The sequence below is a fragment of the Ambystoma mexicanum genome, chromosome 2p (genome assembly GCF_040938575.1).
Source record: "Ambystoma mexicanum isolate Mex_15411 chromosome 2p, UKY_AmexF1_1, whole genome shotgun sequence".
Lineage (NCBI taxonomy): Eukaryota > Metazoa > Chordata > Amphibia > Caudata > Ambystomatidae > Ambystoma > Ambystoma mexicanum.
In genome coordinates this window covers 971,395,368-971,411,899 of record NC_090923.1, presented here as the reverse complement: position 1 = coordinate 971,411,899, position 16,532 = coordinate 971,395,368, and the positions used below count along the sequence as shown (strand labels likewise).

The 16,532-nt window shown below is 46.1% G+C and overlaps 1 protein-coding gene across 1 annotated transcript in view; it reads right to left on the bottom strand.

Moving 5' to 3' along the window:
• Positions 1–13,383, bottom strand: part of LOC138567822 (prokineticin receptor 2-like) — a 235,193-nt gene extending 221,810 nt beyond the window's left edge. The window contains exons 1-3 of the mRNA XM_069646319.1: positions 13,122–13,383; positions 4,480–4,707; positions 2,578–2,849 (exon numbers count right to left, since the gene is read on the bottom strand). Of these exons, the coding sequence (XP_069502420.1) occupies positions 2,578–2,849; positions 4,480–4,707; positions 13,122–13,383 (762 nt within the window). The remainder of the gene's footprint in view (positions 1–2,577; positions 2,850–4,479; positions 4,708–13,121) is intronic.
• Positions 13,384–16,532: the final 3,149 nt, after the last annotated feature.

The window sequence follows — 16,532 nt, the reverse complement described above, 5'->3', positions numbered from 1 at the left end:
GCACTGTTCTCCCATGTCAGCGTAGTCGATATGAAGCTCCTGGCATGTCCCACTAGGCCGGGGTAATGTGCCCCGTAGTGTCTGCAATGTTTGCCCAATAAATCTGACACACAGTACAGTTTGAGACAAATGCATTCAAAAGTTCCTGAATGTTGGGCACGTACCAATCCTCCTGAATGTCCACAGCAATATGCTGTTTTGACACATGGGAGGTAAAGTGTAGTTGCTCAAATGTAGCCATCACCAATTCATGGGGCATTACCACCTTATCTGTAGTGCCCTGCCTCTATATCAAGTCTGTGGGGGACTGCATAGACCCTCTTCTTTGCCACAGTGCTTTCTCCTCTCGTTGGACCTGACCCTGCAGCTCAATGATTTGGCTGATAGGTAAGAACCTGTAAGGGGCTGGTAATTGTACTTGCATGTTTGCAATTTCCAGATGTTCAGATTTTTCTGCGACTGGGAGGTAGGCTGCAGAATAAGCTGCTGCGTCTGTTGTAGCATTTCGGAGAGAAATTCTGTCTGTGTTATTGGTATGTGCAGCGCATTTCAACACTGCTACTAGAGTGGGCCACGATAGGGAATAAATCAATCTTTCTAACAAAGCAGCATGTTGTACAGGGAACACAGCTGCTCTCCCAAATCCCCTCCTTTTCCACTGGGACAATCCTGAGTGAACTGTGGTTATAACGTATGCCGAGTCCAAATAGATAGTTATACGGAAGCCCTGCAATGCCTTCAAAGCTTCTGTTAATTTCGATTTCTATGTATTTATAGTGTGCCAAAGCACTCAGGCATCCAGGCGCTAGCTGGATAATAATCTCAACTGCTTGCACTGACTAATGCATGGGTAACCATTTCTGCACTAGTATTTCATGTTCTCCATCTACTAGATGGACCACTAAGGCTCCTGTATGTCTCTTCCTTGTCTCCCGGTCAATAGTTACTGTAGGGTCAACAAAGAACACTTCTCCCTCACGAAGGGCACAATCCCGCGCTTTGGGTAGGTTATCGTCTTGTCCCTCATACGTGGCATAGTCATGCGCATCATCATTGTTAATGAGAACGTCTGTCATAAAGGTGCCTGGGTTTACAGTCTTACACTGTACTTTCTGGATGTTAGGGCTAGACAATATGACCTCGTAGGTCAATGCTCTCTGTGTAGTCAGGGTGGATTTAGATCTCTCTAAAATGACAAATACTGCATGCTGCGTATACAGCGTCACTGAACACCCCATCATAATAGTAGCTGACTTTGTTATGGCTAAGGCTATGACAGCAAGTGCTTGCTAACATGGAAATTGTCAACATGCCACTGTAGTAGGCCAAGGGTTTATGGCCCATCATCCTCTTTTGTGTCAGTACAGTTGTCATCATTTGTCCACCAGAATGTGAAAAGAGATTAAAGTCTTGTGTGTAGTCAGGTGTAGCTAGGATAGCGGGTGTGGCAATCACAGTTTTCAACTCTTTGAAACTTGCCAGCATGTCCTCGGTCCATGTGATTGTGCTCTTTGCTTTCTGGGAGTCTTTAATTGCCTGTAACAGCGGTCATGTGTATTTCGAGTAGTCAAAGATCCATGCCCTGCAATAGTTAAACAATCCCAAGAATGTATGCATGTCTTTTACTGTCACTGGCTGGGGTGTGCTGTGCATTGCTGCGGCATGTCCCGTTGTGATCTGTCTCCCATAAACCGAAATAAGTTCACCGAGGTATACCACCTCCTGTTTGCAGTACTTAATCTTTGCTCTGTCCATTTTGGACCCTTTGTCAGCTAGCAGTTGCAATAAGGTGATAGTCAGCTGTACATTGCTGTGAATCCTGAACTATATATCCCATGCCCGCCATTCGTCCAGCCCGCTATGTGCTTTCTGCCCATCTGTTCCGCTCACCTTGTCTCCACGGGGGCATCGAACGCTGGATGTGAAGTGGTCAGCTGGCCTGGTTCAGCGCAATTCTGGTCTCGGGGACTGGCCTTGAATCAGCTCCTACATAGGAAATAGGATGAGGTTTGAGAGGGTTGGCACATTTCCTCTATAACCCCCTTCTCCAGGTGCAACTTCTCTTGTTGCTCTATAATCTGCCACTCTCACCTTGATGTATTGTATGGTGTGTTCTCCATCCTGCTAGCCGTAGCAGAGGCGCAATGTTCTGCTGGATCCAGTTGCTTCACTGATCCTGTAGGTCGATAGCTGCCCAGTCAAGCTGTGACAGCGCTTCGTCTTGCTGGGACTGTTCCCACTGATAGTTTATAAATGATCCTTCCCTTTTGGTTTGTGGAACAATCACTTGTTTCTTTGTATGTTTTACTGTCCGTTCTCTCCTTGTTCCTTTATATGTTAAAAATCCTTCTCTCTGTTTTATTTTCCCTTGTGTGTTTCAATGTCCGTTCTTTCCTCGTTACCTTCCTTGTATATGTGAATGTCCGTTCTCGCTATTTCTCCCCTTGCATGTGTTCAAAGCCCGCTTTACAAGCCCCTCGAGAGCGCTTGATGGGAGAGGGGCGTGCTTGGTAGCCGCGAGCAAGGTAACTATCAACGACGTCCTGTACAAGCCCCCTGGGTAAGTTTGCTTCTAACCTGATGTGTTTTGCTTTCCTTTTCAGCCGCCGGGTGCCGCTTGCCGAACGAAGCGTGGTTGGAATGCTGGGGTCGCGGAGCTCTGTAGAGCGAAGATGGATGTTGCGATCCACTGCATCCTACTGCAGCATGCCCTGGAATTGCAGAGCCACAGGGAGTATCACAGGTAGGTTTGCCGTTGACTCTGTTGTCTTCACCAGGCAGGAGCAGATTGCTGGGGTTTGTTCCAGGTGTGAACTGGTCATAGGAGTTCAGTGGAGAACGTGAAGCTGCTAAAAGCAGATTAACACAAACCATATCCTAAGGCATTGGTGGGTGTATATAGTTATCCACGCTCTGTCACGCCCATAGCCTGCAGCACGTTCTTCTTTCCACACCCAATGACACACACAATGCCTGACTATAGACCAATACAGCAATTATTGGTAGGTTGTTATAAAGGCTATGACAGCCTATTCCATTCAGCCCTCTCTTGAGCTCATTCATGAGCCTGGCGCCAGCGACGCCAGGACAAGGTCCAAGTGGCCTTTTCTGGTTTTGCCCTGACATTGATCCGGTTAAGGTCCCATTCATGCCCCAAGACCCCCACAGATGAGTTGGGGTGCACAGGCCTTTGTCTCCCAGAACTACTGGTCGCGACAGCATCCCTCCTGTCTATTCCCAACCATGCCAGCGCCTCCTGTGTTCTCTTCCACTCTTCCTCTTACTCTTTTTGTGGTTTATTTTCTTGCCTCCCCTGTTCTTGCCCCCGTACAGCTGCGGAGCCTATGGGGTTTGGGAAGTCCTGATACTGGGCTTGCACAGATGATGGAGGGGATGCCATGGCAGACCAGGGGGCATATACTGGGTTCCTGTATCCTGAGGCCGCTCGAGTGGGGTAGCACTGTAATGGGGTCTGTGGTGTTCCTAGTTGCGATGGTCCCATAGATTCTGGCGCAGGCTGAGCTGAGGGTTCTTGGGTGAACGGGGTGGTGGGCGAGATCGGAACACATGAGTTTGGTAATCCCAATACTGCCTTCACCTTACTCGGGGGGCCTCTTCTAAATCCTCTGCCATTTTCCATAATTCCAACACTTCTTTTCTATGTTATGACTACCTCCCCAGAATTGTATACATACGTCTTAAAACCTCCTAATTGTCCCCTGCTCTGGCCATGGTTTAAACCCTCTCAACCCCCTTGTCGCGGCTACCCACTCTCTGTGGTACTTCAAAAAATCTTCTCTTTATACAATGGTAAGGTAGCACAAATATATTCTAATGGGGTTGCCGGCTCCAATTTAGCTGCCCCAGTCAACCAAATATTAAACAAGAACCTAAAACCTGTTAAATGGATTTGAGGTCCAATCCAGTGGCTCCCCTCTCGTCCCGTCGCCCTATCGCGTTCAGTCCCAATACCATTATGCATTCCCCCTCCCCCTGGCCTGTCACTCATTCTTCCCTCAATCAAAGTTCGAATAAACATACTCCCACTGTCAATTACGTAAATCACTGCCACCCTCACCTCACCAACTCCACAAAAAGTCTACATCACCAACCTTGGTCCACACCAATACAATATAAAAAACACAACAAAAAAACTACTATGTCTTGTGCCACCCACCTTTTATATCACAGGCCCACTTAATATACACAGCCTCTGCCCTTCTTCCTTTTTTCGCCTTAAAGATACAGCGCTGTCTTCTTTCCCCAATTGGAACGGATTCCGTTACTCCATCGTCTTCTTAACCCATAATAATAAAAAATATAGATATATACAACAAAAACCAAAATGCCACGCGGCCTTTCCACTGCACATTCGCTCCTCAATCACTGCATCACCACGTCCTTTCGCACTCCTCAACAAACATAATAATCCCCTACACCCCTTCCCACGTTGTTTTCTCCCGCAAAAGGTGCAGTTACCTCTGCATGTTCCTCCATCATGGGGTCCCTTCAACGGCCTGCACAATCCGGAAGCAGGGCCTCGCTTCAAAGAACAGACAGGAATCCTGGCAACACGGCTCCTGTAAACCACTCCAGGTTGTGCACATAGGGACTGGTCGCTGCAGGTGGGCTCAGTCCTTCCGGATATACGGCCAGGAATACTCTGTCTCTGCAGAAAATCTGCGATCACGTCGGGCTCTCCAAATTCTGTAGGACAGACCAACGGCAACGAGACAAAGCGAAGACAATCCTCTGAGGAAAAAGGCTTGGTGCACCTCATGCAAGAATAACGTTTTATTTCTTGTATAAAGAACATAACATGTCAGTAGGGGCATTCAGTCCTGACTGCCATGGAGTTCACTTGTTAGTTTGAAGCAGGACAATACATTTTAAAGGAAGTTGTCATACATGATGCAAGCAGAAAACAGTACTAATTCCACTAGCTAATTGGTCATCCCCTATGTACCTACTATCCATTCCGTATGGGATGCTGAGTGAATGGTTATGGTTTCTTTGTGCCAGTCTGTTTCCATGTGGTCTTTGGTCTTGCCAATTTAGGTTCTAGAGACAAGATTGGTTCCCTAATTGAGAATGCCTCTCACCTCAGCAACAACTCCCGTGATGTGCAGCTGGTAGTTAGACATGGCCTTGGTGGATACTCTTTAGGTCAAATTGGCCATCCGAAATGTGAGGTGTTTCTTTGGATTCCAGATGCGTGGGCACCCCCACCATGCCTCCCCTGCACTGACCTAGCCTGTTAGCCTCACCCCGTGCACCACAAACTACAAAACACAGGACATCCTGCTTTGTGCTCCCGCCTTAGCATCTGCCCCCTCCCTATAAATTCACCTGGGCTCTGCCAGGACTTCACTAATCAGTCAACCTGTGAGGGATTTATTATTTCTAATGGTGGGCATCTGGTATAGATAATAGAGTGACTAGTATCATGAGGGTACCAAGGCCATAAATCCGAACTGGGCTGTTTTGGCAGGCTCGGGACCTCTGTGTCATGATCTCTGCTTCCAAAAGGTCAGGGTTTTCCCAACTCCCTTGGAAGCAGATCCATAACCCAGGTTCCGAGTGCCAACCAGTCCCAATTGGGACCTTTTGGACCCAGTCCTGGCGCCAGTGGCACCAGGCTCATAAATATGCCCAGTCCCAGCGCTGGAAGCGCCGGGCTCATAATGCTTGGGTGAACTTACCTGCAGCAGACCATGCTGCTTACTTGCCTGCCAGTTGAGCCTCTGATCCTCTTCTGTTTGGAACTACTTTTCCTGTTGGGTGGGGCAGGAGCCACTCCCTAGATTCAGAACACTGGAACTCTTCTGGAAAGCAGGAACTCTTTTCTTACCTAGGCGTGGCTGTGGAAGGAGACACCTAAGCACTACAGGAGGCTATTTAAACCACACCCGATGGATGAATCTTGCTTTGCGTTATTCTGCATCCTCTGCAGCAGAACGCTCATCGTGTCTTCTGCATCTGATCCTGGGCCTAAGGAAAAAGGCTTACCATCCTGAATCCAGTCTTCAGCAACACCTATAAAGACAAGAAAGAACAGGTTAGCATTACGGTCTTCAGTGACAGCTCTTCACTTACCTGGTCCATCGGCTGTCACCAACGCCTCGCGCTGCATTCCGGCATCTGAAAGACAAAGGCTTACCTACTCTTCGTGCGCTCCGGAGGTCTTCACACTGCATTCCGGCATCTGAAAGACAAAAGCTTACCAACTCTTCGCACGCTCCGGAGGCCTTCGGCGCTGCATCCCGCATCTGAAAGACAAAACAAGGTGCGTTTAAAGACATTGGGGAACTTTAATACTCACGTGCCATTACTCCTTTCCACATCTAACCCAGTGGGTATTCCGGCACCCTGCAGCCGCTCCGAACTTGTACCTGCAAAATAAAAAGACAGTTAGAGCGCATCGTGAAGCAGGCAACAAGCGCTTACTTACGTGCTTCCAGGCGCTTCTATTCATCACACGGGCTCCATCTTCAACTCACTTCAGCCCGTCATCCGCCATCGCCGGAACCCTGCAAAACAAGAGACATCATTACTAAAGACTTTAAAGACATTAGAATTACTCGAAACTTACCGTTCGTGCAGTAAACGACGGACAGCAGTCCTCTGAAGTCAAGAGGCCTGCTCCCCTTATCCAGTGAAGAAACTGGTTATAGCACCCTGCCCCGAGGCAGATGGAGAGCACAGCGTTCACTTACCTAAGGTGAGAGCGTTAACCTTTGGGGTTCTACAGGAGAAGAGAAAGGGAAGAAGAGAGAGACATTCAATAACCCAGTTCCTTAATCCCATATTTTCTATCTGCAGACATTTTACCCTTCGAGTCAGACATACAGTGCACAGAGGTCCAGCCCAAAGAGCCAGCCGTGTGTTACACATCACCTTTGAAGATACGGTATACGCCCAGTCAAGACCGGCGCCTCTACGGGAATCAGGTGAGCGTTACACTCTGCCCTGGCTCCCAGGAGATAGTCATTCAGAGACAGGCGCAGCACAGCCCTCGCTTGGCTCTTCACATTAATTTCTGATTGCAATGGCCTGCAAAATAAGACAATGGGATGGTTGGATCTATTCAGTGTGAAGGCCTTTTAGTTTTCTGCCTGAGCTGGGGACGTAGATGGGGAAGTGTATTGATGCTGAATGTCAGGATCCGTTATTACTGGTACTGAGGCCTGGACTTCCTAGGCCTTTATCTTAAAATGGTGGTGGTTCAACAATTTCTTCCGCAGAATGGTGCTGACTCTCCCATACTTCATTCATAATATAAACAGTTATATTCCCTTGCCTTTCTATTGTACCTCCCCTCCCTGGGATACCCTCAAGACACCTAACCCTCTACTCTCTAATCCCCTATGTCCCCCGTGTATCATCGATTGTTCACCCCCTCCCCACCACCATCGTGCTTCCTAATTTCTGTATGCCCTTAATATATTTTTCTCAACTTGAATCGCTTTGGGGGGCAGTTGACTTGAATATGCATCGCAAGAGTAGACAGGATGCCATGTGTGGGTTTTTTGTTGTGGGGTGGGGAGGCAGGAAGTCAGTATGGGCGTTTTGCCGTGCCTGCTTTTGTTTGACTCATAGAGTGAAGACAACCCCCCCTGACTCAGGTCTAGCTAAGCCCCATCAATTAATTATTTAGCCTCTCCACCTCTGTACATTGATTGCGAACTAGGGCGTGAGAGGCTATGCAGCTTACTGTCAAATTGCAAACTGGGACACACAGAAACCTGGGCTAAAATCCCATCTTTCCCATTTCACCACATTATATTATCTTGGTCAACTCTTTTTACTATGTTTGGTATGTAGGGGGAGGTTCCCAGGGGGCCAGGTCTTTGAGAAACCTCAAAAATAACTAAAGGGTGTGCTGCATAGAAGGAAAGTAATGTCAATAATGTATATATCATTTGAAACACATTACAAAAGAGTTAAGGTTAAACCAACACAAAAGTTTAAGTCTACAAATATAATAAATACATAACTCAAGGTTACAACATAACGTACTCTTTTTACAAATAAAAAAAGATGTTATGTCAGAATCAAACATCATGGTAGCCTTAACTCACCATGCATCTGTTTTGTAATTGTTTGTTTTTTAAATATTTGAAATAGATTGTTTTTATCAGGAAAATGATGACATGTTTTCTGGAAATATGTCTTTGTTTTGCGAGAACCTTTTATAATACATGTTACGATGAAGGGTCTGTTATATTACTGATGTTTTTTTGGTGCTCAGGGTATGTGTTATTTTAATAATATGTAAACACAAGTGAGGGGAGTTGGGGGGCACAACTGGGTTTAAAATGAGGTTTGGTAATAAGGTGACTATGTTAAATCAATATGAGTTTACTAAGATAAATAAAATATATATGTGTACTTCAGGTGCAAAGGGGCGAAGAGTCTCAAGGCCACCCGAGGCTGAAGGGGAAACAAACAAAAATGTGACCTGTTGTATGCCAACAGGTGGCTCCAATATGTACTCATAGGAGATAAAGTAATCCCAGAGCTTAATTGTGAACGTGTTGTGGGGCAGACCAGGGCAAGGCAAGTTCAAGACCCTGGAACAGGCAAAAGGGTCGATGAGGCAAGAAATCCAAATACCAAACGCTACTGCCGGCTATTGGGGGCAGGCTTTATTTCAAAAGCACTGGCAACGCGGGATACACGTAATCGCGGCCACAATGAATTACGTGCCTGAAACCGGGTCATGTGCCAGCGTTCCCATGGCAACCCCCAACGCACCTGGAACTATGAGCCGTGGTGAAGGAAGCCCTGAATGCGTGTGGCTTGCAGACGTCTTCACCTGTAAGCACCTGGCCGTTTGACTGTTTTGCCGCACTTCCCCAATAGTGCACAAGGTAAAGCACCACCATTCTTGTTGTGTAGTCGTGTCGAATGCCGTATTCTGACAGTATCCTCCCCTAAAGGCACACCCAGACCCCGGGAGGCAAGAAAACAAGACAACAAGGCTGGAGCGTGAACGTTAGACTCAGGTCCCCAGGTCTGATCCTCGGGACCAAACCCCTTCCAGTCCACCAAAAACAATCGAACACCACAGGATACCTTGGTGTCAAGTATTGCATTAGTGGACTGCAATTTTCTGGTGCCCAGCTTCTCAGAACTTCGTCCTGAAGACTGGGTGAGTCTCTGTCTGCCCTGCAATATATATTAAGGTGCACGTCAGCACTTTCTGGTCCTTACCATAATTGTTAATTCCCACAGGTCTACAATTGGCCCTTGCTACAGAACTACAGAGGTTAGTACCTTCTCGGACCACATTAAACACACTATCTAGAACCCTATTAGTCCTGTGTTTAAATGTTTATTCTCATTACCCTAAAGGGCCTCTCCAAAGAAGTCTTACTGACTAGGAACACTGAGCTCACACCCTGAAGATGGATCACAGATCGAAACGCGTTGGTTGTAGGAACACCGACAATGAGCGGTTTGGACATGATAAAGATAACATGAGTTAATGTGATAGACTTTTTGTGTGAATCTCTGTAAACACTTAAGTCTGTGGACACACTTGAGCAACTTGTTCATTTCAGTGTGTTTTAACTTAACCAAGCCATTTGGGACATTGCTTTATGTGCTTTATGTACTTGAACATGAATGGAGTCAGTCCGTGACATGTAGGACCACTGTTACAGTCTATGACTTCAATTTGATGCAATATATGTTTGATATTGACGCTGGAGACCTTGTTTTAACAACAATAAATACCAGTGTAATTACTTTTTATGAAATGTTAATAGAATTCTTTGATGGTGTATGCTTTAGATTTAACCTTTTGAATGTGAAAACCATGTTAAAATTGGAGCTACTTATTATCCTCACCTCTATGAGGCAATACATTCTATGCTTTAGTGAATTACAATTGGGACTCTTGTCCCTCTGGGAGTGCATTTGGGCCTACTGTGTAGCGATACATGGTTCTGGTTTTGCTAAGTATTGCATTAATCTCATACTCTTCCACCCCTTCCACCAACCCAGAAGGCGGATGGGTAGGCAGTCTAGTTTGATCAGTGCAAGGTTTCAACAGCGACACATGAAACACTGGATGTTTCTTCCATGATAGGGGCAAATCCAACTTCATTACCAATGGACTAATCACTTCCCTAATGACATAAGGACCTATGAAGCGTGGTACCAAATACTTACGGCCAGGGATGTGGAGATTCTTGGTAGACAACCGGACACGCATTCCAGAGCTGCATACAGGAGCTTGTCTGCGATGCCGATTGGCTTACTTCTTAGCTTGGTAGTGAGCCTGTGTCAGATAGTGTAGAACGTTGGAGTGCAAAGAGGACAGATCCTGTATACAATCCCGTACTGCAGGACAGTCCGGAACAGATCTAGGTTCCAAAGGTAAGGTACGTGGGTGTTGCCTATATAAGGTGAAAAACGGAGTGGTACCCGTGGATGTATGGGTCAAGTTGTTGTAGGCATATTCTGCCATTATTAACACTGATAGCCATGTTTCCTGGTGTTGCAGTATAAGGCATCTCAAATACTGCTCTATCGTAGCATTCACCCGTTCTGTTCGACCATTGGTTTGTGGATGGTAGGCAGTGGAATACCTCTCATGGATGCCCAAGGACTGTGTAAGATGTCTCCAGAAACGGGAAGTGAATTGTGTCCCTCACTGTGCACATATAGAACAGGAGGCAATATAGTCTGTTACATCCCTGTACATAGAAGGCCACCAGCACCGCCGCTTGAGTAGTTCCAAGGTCTTCCTTTGGCCGGGATGGCCCGCCAGGGTGGAGTCATGACACCATGAAATAGCAGTGTAGCGAGTACTGGAATCTGGTATTTTACCCTGGACATACGGTAAAGACTGGACTATGTCCATGTTATATTCCTCCAGTTCTGCTGCTTTATGGGCGACCCATTGTTGGATCGCGTTCTTCAATCAGGGTTGCAAAGTACAACCACAAACCACTTGGTTTAGTAAAAGCAGACCACCATTCTGAACCCTTGGTGCTGGATCCCTGTACATTCTTGATAGTGCATCAGCCTTAGAGTGCAAAGCCCCAGGGCTGTAGGTAAGCATGAAATTGTACATTTAAAAGAATTTGTGCCATTGTGCATGCCGCACCGTAGTACACTTCAGGGATTGTAGTGCCAACAGATTTCGATGATCAGTGTATAGCTGAACAGGCATTTTTGTCCCACGAAGATGATGTCTCCATACAGTAAGGGCCTCCCAAACCTCCAGAAGTTCCCGTTCCATGACGGTATGATTTTGTTCATAAGGAATGAGTTTTCTAGAATGAAAAGCCACTGGATGGAGAGCACCGGAATCCAGGCAGGTTTGGGACAAAACAGCATCTATAGCCACGTCAGAAGCATCGGCCTCAACACAAAAATGCTGTTCTACGTTGGGGTGTTGTAACACCGGAGCCAATGTAAATGCTGATGTAAGGGTGTCAAAGGACTTTTGTGCCTCTGTGTTCCATGTAAAGAGACACTTATTGCTGGTTAAAGCAGTGAGAGGGGCAACAATGGTGGAAAAGCATCGAATAAAGCATCTATAGAAATGTGCAAATCCTAAAAAGGACTGCAAGGCTTTCTGAGACATAGGCACTGGCCAGTCCAAGACTGCCCTGACTTTTGTTTTACTCATTTTGACCCCTTGATTGGTGATGTCAAGACCTAAAAACTCCACTTCTTAGGCATGAAAGATACACTTTTCTTACTTGACGTATAGCTGGTTGTCACGTAAACATTGCAATACTTCAGAGACGTGTTGTACATGGACGTCATAAGATGGGGAATAAATCAGAATATCGTCCAAGTAGACAACCACAAAACGATCAATCATATCCTGAAAGATGAAGTTCTGAAAAGTAGCAGGGGCGTTGCACAGTCCGAACGGCATAACTAAGTATTCAAAAAGACTGTACCGGGTCTTGAACGCTATTTTCCATTCGTCCCCGCTCCTGATCCGTACAAGATTGTAAGCACCCCTGAGATGAAGCTTCGTAAAGACCACGGATGAGCTCAGTTGGTCTAACAATACCGAAATCAATGGTATGGGGTAATGGTTTAAGCTCCCGATAATCAATACAGGGTCTTAGGTCCCCTTCTTTCTTCGGTATGAAAAATAAGGGGGAAGCAGCTGGGGAGTGGCACAGTCTGATAAACCCAGATTCCAAGGATTTGTCTACTAGATATTCCTTTAAGACGGCGTCCTCCTTCTTTGTGAGGGAATAAATCCTTCCTGAAGGAATCCTGGCGCCCTCCACAAGATCTGTTGGGTAATCATAGGGCCGATGAGGAGGAAGCTTCTCGGCCCTTCCCTTATCAAAAACATCTTTTTTACTCTGCGTATTCCAGAGGTAAGGTTGCCATGATTATGCCACTGATCACGGAGGCAGAGTCCATCAAAGCATGACAAGGACAGTAGGACTCAATGATGAACAATGCGATAGGCAATGTTGTGAGGCAAAGACCATTGAACCCGCAACCCAGTCTATGTCCAGATTGTGCAATCTGAGCCATGGCAAACCCAAAATGAGTCTGAACTGAGGTGCAGAAATAACATCAAACGTAATGCTCTCGGAGTGACTGTCATGAATACTCATGACCAAAGCGACAGTACACTCCGTTACTAGACCCGACAAAAGCGTCGTACCATCCACCGCATTAACCACCTCTGGTCGTTCTTTAGGAAGATGTGGTATGTTCCACTCCTGGACATATGGTTCATCGGTATAATTACTGGTTGCTCCGGGAATCCACAACAGCCTTGAATTGCCAAGGAACTCTTTCTGGATAGACAAGTGTGGTATTCACGGTGAATGGAACAGAAAAACTGAAGCCCCGAAGAGGACTGCTTGGCAAAGGGACTCCTTCTATTGCCGGGCTCTGGCATTTCCCTGTTTCATAGATTTCTTAGGGCATGATGGCAGGAAATGACCAGCTGAACCACAATAAAAGCATAAGTTGTTCTTATTGCGGTTCTCCTTCTCTTCGGTAGACAAAGGACCACTGACTGCCCCTATCTGCTTAGGTCCACCGTTACCCGAGACAGGATTTGTTAGAGCAGTTGGAACAGATGGCGGAACTCTTTTTTTCCCCCTTTCTCTCTGCCTTACGGGCGTCGATCTGAAGGACCAGGTCCAGGAAATCCAGAAAAGAGGTAGGGACCACAGGGATTGTAGCAATAACATCTTTGAGAGAATCCGACAAGCCCTTGTAAAACAGGGCTGCCTTCTTCTCATCCGGCCACCCAGTCTCGGCGACTAGTTGATTGAACTTGGCGAGATATGACAAGAGTGGAGCATCTCCCTGTTGTAAGCTGAGCAGCTCTAGGTCTGTAGCCTGGGACTTGTAGTGGGTGTCAAAGACCCAATTCATGGCGTTAATCAACGCGTTAAAGTCAAATTATAACGGACTCCCCTGTTCCAACAAAGGGTTAGCCCAGACTGCAGCCGTATCACCCAAGTTAGACAGTACGAAAGCCGCCTTTGTGGTAGAGTCAGGAAAAGACGATGGTCGGCACAGAAAATATAACCTGCATTAATTAATAAACGTTCTATAGGCTTTGGGATCACCCATAAAACGTTTCAGGTGGGGCTATGGCGAATTGTGCTGCCATATACACAGGTACAGAGTCTGGTCGTGCCTGGGCTCCGGCTAAACCTGAACCTGATGCTGTGGCTGGGACCGGAGGCTCATTCCCTCCTGCCCTCAAGCCTGCCTGCATCTCATCAATGCGGCAATGTTTGGCATTATGTGCCGCTGTCATGTCAGCACCCAAGTCAGCCACCAGCTGGACCAGATTAGCCAATGGGTCAGCAGCTGTGTCCATTTTAAGGCTTCTGATTCTGTCAGGAGACATGCTCAATCACTATTGGCTTGATTTTGACTCCGTCGTCTAGTGGATGAATTCTTCCTACCAATTTGTGTAGTCTCTGACTGCCGTATTCTGACATTAATACTGTGCAACTTTACACTTATATCTGTGCAAAGTTTCTGTAATCTGGCCCCAGATGTGCATTTGAGTGTTTGAAATGGATTACTTTGTCAAATAAATCAGGGTTTTTGTTGGGGTTTAAAATTGTGCAAGTAACATATTTTGCTATGATTTGCTCACTGTTTTGGAACTATGTTCTCCAAATCTTTAATGCACTCCATAAAATCATTTGTATATGACGTTGCCCTCAAGCTAGTTATACGTTTCCTCCAAAATTAATGAGTGTCTTTACCTAATGGGGGAGTGTCAGAGTTTAAAATAAAGATTAACATGGCTAGGAAATGATGATTGAAATATCATGAAACATTCACTGAATCAAGAACACAAAGTTAATTTGGAGTGAAAGCGTTGGTAATATCAAGGTGTGCATTTGCTTCTTTTAAAAAGTCAATTTTTACTTACCCTGCATATTCAGTGCAACAAAAAGTTGCAAATCATGTTGGTAGTCCAAGGTTATGCAACATATACTTTCATTCTGATAAATGCTTATACTAATATTCTCTTGTTTCTCATTTATTTGGTAAAATGTTTGTATTATATTTTCTAAGACTTGATGTTTTGATTCAAATTTTGAATTAGTGTAGATGCTGTCATGTAATGATAATGTTTTCTTGTATTAAGCATATGACTAACTCATTAACATAATGTGGATAATTCACTTTCATAGAGTAAGTGAAACATTTATTCATGATTAATTCTCAATCGAGGATCAATTGAATGAATGAATGCATGTTAACTGTCTTATATTCAGAGGCATATATGTGTATGGGTCTATCATCTAATCTTCCTCCCTCTCCTGTGGGAAACAATTGAGCAAAGCAGCTGTCTTCTATGTATGTATCCCATAAGCTTAGAAATGTGCCATTTTCTTGTTTGATTTGAAATAATTCCATGGATTCACCTCACATCTCTTTAGAATGTAAAGGGTGGACCGTATATTGTTCATTCAAGTTTTCTCTACTTTCTAGCTTTACTATTTCAAACTGCCCTTACCTTTCATTCATACCTTCAAGGTTTAAATTCAAATGTTTGATATTTGCATCTTGGTAATGTTTATCGTTAGCTTTTAAACATGTTAACCATTGGTAGAGTTGTTGCCATATTTATTTTACCTTTTTTTCGTACCCCAATATTTAATAGTAAGGGTGCGTTTCCTACCAAATGCATCAAGGAAAACTTAAGTCAAACATGTTTTTCCCGTGCACCCACACACTTTTGCCAAACAATCCTGCTGTTACCGTGCAAATCAACAAACTTACCAGCATCATGGACCACACTTAAACCACCAACATCATGGTTTAACTTATGACACTCCACACACATCTCTCCCAAGATCCGTGTTCGCTTAGTAAATTCCTTCATAATTACACTCTTTGGGCTTCACACTCATTGTGATTCACAACGTCCCTGACAAGCCCAACAAAACACAAATACACCCATTGACACCCCCCAAATGAAAGGTCACTCCCACCAACCAAAAATAGGAGCACGCCCACTGACAAGCTCACAATTTACTAAACACATCCACAGAAATGCCCATAACACATGGCCAGGAAAGGGAAAGTGAAGGCGGAAAGCATGCCATCGACATGTGCACATTACATGCCAGACATCCAGACTCTGACATTATGCCAGAGAATAGTGGAACATACGCCAGAAGCCACATGTATACTGGATAACTCCGAATATGTCAGCATAGCCAACACAATGCAAGATAGATACAACACCCACATGACAAACACATCACACAGCGACACATACACATCCCGCCGAACAGCTGATTGGCTGTATGCCCCTACTTCCCGAGACCCTCCCGACTGGAGGCGGAAGCCGGCCGTTACACCAAAAGGGCTGTGAACATAAGGGCCCTGTCTGCAACTGATTTCCCATCTCACCGCCGACCAGGGCAGGGCAGGAGCCCTCCCCTACTCGATCCGTGTATTCTAAGGCAACTTGATTTCAGCGCGGGCTGAACCACTGCCTGCAGGCTGTCTTGCCTCCCAAGATTAGCAGCATTGACCGTCACGATCTGCAAGCCTGCACGAGTGAGAAGTGTAATTCTCACATTACAGCAAGGCTCCCTTATCCGCTCCAACATGGCTGCCACACATCCTGCGACGACTCCTGCGACGCTGACCGCCTAGCAGCCATCCCGCCGAACAGCTGATTGGCTGTACGCCCCTACTTCCCGAGACCCTCCCGACCGGAGGCGGAAGCCGGCCGTTACACCAAAAGGGCCGTGAACATAAGGGCCCTGTCTGCAGCTGATTTCCCATCTCACTGCCGACCAGGGCAGGGCAGGAGCCCTCCCCTACTCGATCCGTGTATTCTAAGGCAACTTGATTTCAGCGCGGGCTGAACCACTGCCTGCAGGCTGTCTTGCCTCCCAAGATTAGCAGCATTGACCGTCACGATCTGCAAGCCTGCACGAGTGAGAAGTGTAATTCTCTATTACAGCAAGGCTCCCTTATCCGATCCAACATGGCCGCCACACATCCTGCGACGACTCCTGCGACGCTGACCACCTAGC